This window comes from Meriones unguiculatus, chromosome X (assembly GCF_030254825.1).
Source record: "Meriones unguiculatus strain TT.TT164.6M chromosome X, Bangor_MerUng_6.1, whole genome shotgun sequence".
NCBI lineage: Eukaryota > Metazoa > Chordata > Mammalia > Rodentia > Muridae > Meriones > Meriones unguiculatus.
In genome coordinates this window covers 142,513,191-142,514,934 of record NC_083369.1, presented here as the reverse complement: position 1 = coordinate 142,514,934, position 1,744 = coordinate 142,513,191, and the positions used below count along the sequence as shown (strand labels likewise).

The window sequence follows — 1,744 nt, the reverse complement described above, 5'->3', positions numbered from 1 at the left end:
TACGGATACAGTTTTACTCTATTTTCTCATACAAGAGAGAAGAATGTATTCTCTACACATATCTAAAATTTTTCTGTTGACACTAAACATGTACCAAATGTGTACAAAGGGATTACTCACATAGTCATGCTGGACAGTTTTATGTCAACTTGATACAAACTATAGTCGTTTGAGAGGAGGGAATCTCAATTAAAAAAATGCTTCCATAAGATAAGGCTGTAGGCAGGCCTGTAGGGCATTTTCTTAATTAGTGACAGAGGAGGGCCCTGACCATTGTGCATAGTTATGGGTTTTATAAGAAGAAAGAAGGCTGAACGAGCCATGGGGAGCAAACCAGTAAGCAGCATCCCTTCATGGCCTCTGCATAAGCTCCTGCCTCTAGATTTCTCCCCTGTTTGAGTTCCTGTCCTGACTTCCTTTGATGATGAACTGTGATATAGAAGTATAAGCCAAATAAACCCTTTCCTCCCCAACTTGCTTTTTGGTCACAGTGTTTTATTACAGCAATAAAAACTCTAAATAAAACAATAGTAAAATTGTTTAGGGGAAACAATACAGGCTTTTAGGTGATGAAGCAAGCATTAGGATCTCCTTGCATGGGTAGGCTTTGTCTTCAAGGAGCTGAACTTCCTTCTGGTATTTTTCCTATCAATTTCCACTGATTTAGTTAAAAAGAAGGTGATAAGGCTTACAAGCTTTCATCAATCAAAGAACAAAAGTAGAGTTGAGCTCTTTATTAGAGACTTGCTTCTTAAATCATATTGATTTAAACTTAACCACTACTATATATATAAATCTTGAAATCTATAGCATTAGCTTGCCGTCTATGACCTCTAAATGATAAAATTTTCAGATTGATAGTTCTACTTGAATGTTTGGTAAGCCCAACTTATTCAAAACTGAATTCTCATTCCAACTTAGTGACCTCTCAATCTACCCACTGTTCTAAATTAGAAACGTGGGAGGTATCCTGAAGGTATTTCTCTTCTCAGCCTCTCCATGTACTTTCATGTTAGTGATAAAAATCTTTGCTGATCCTTTATAAGTTGCCATTGGACTACATCATGTCAGTGTCCCATTGTCTCCTTTTGTTTTTCCATAATTAAAACGTTATTGAAAAGCTGACAGCAAAATAGGAGGTCACCGTTGTAAACTTTATAAAATCAAATGTAATTACATTGTCTTGGTAGAGCAGCTGAACTTGATAAGGCTTTCCGTGAAAAACACAGATTCAGGAACTTGTATAGCCGATTAGTGCTGCTCTCTTCTAAAGGAACAGCCCTCTGTGGGCCTGGCTTTTCCTCCTGTGGGGAGGCGCAGCACTGTTGAACAGCCTACGCAAAGAACCACTGTCTGAGCATGGCTGAAAACTGTAGTAATCTTATAGCGTCCTGGACATTTCCCATCCATGAAGTAAGAATTTGGGCTCTGAACCAACCACTTCTTTTTATGTTTTTTTTTTTTTTTTTTCTCTTCCTCTTCCAAGGAAGGGTGTAACAGATCTTTAGCCAGAGGCATGGCGACGGCTCTGCAAGTGAGGCTTCTCCAGATCTCTGAGGTGAGGTACTCACGAGTTCCTGTTAACTTGTTGACCATATTCTAATGTCTACTATATAACTTTTCATGCCTATTATAATTGCTGCCTTAATACAAACTGAAATGTGGTCTCTCAATTTCATGTGTAAAAGTGATTATTCTTTTAAACATAAATAAATTCTGTTATTATTGATCAAAAAAAGTCAAG

The 1,744-nt window shown here is 37.6% G+C and overlaps 1 protein-coding gene across 1 annotated transcript; it reads right to left on the bottom strand.

Annotated features, from left to right (window-relative positions):
* Positions 1–1,251: 1,251 nt before the first annotated feature.
* On the bottom strand, positions 1,252–1,518 carry LOC110542971 (small ribosomal subunit protein eS27-like). Its single transcript, XM_060375080.1, has one exon. The coding sequence runs from the start codon at positions 1,516–1,518 to the stop codon at positions 1,252–1,254; it is 267 nt and encodes an 88-aa protein (XP_060231063.1).
* Positions 1,519–1,744: the final 226 nt, after the last annotated feature.

Coding starts and splice junctions, on each gene's coding strand:
- LOC110542971 (XM_060375080.1), bottom strand. CDS start 1,518: ATGCCTCTGGCTAAAGATCTGTTACACCCTTCCTTGGAAGAGGAAGAG.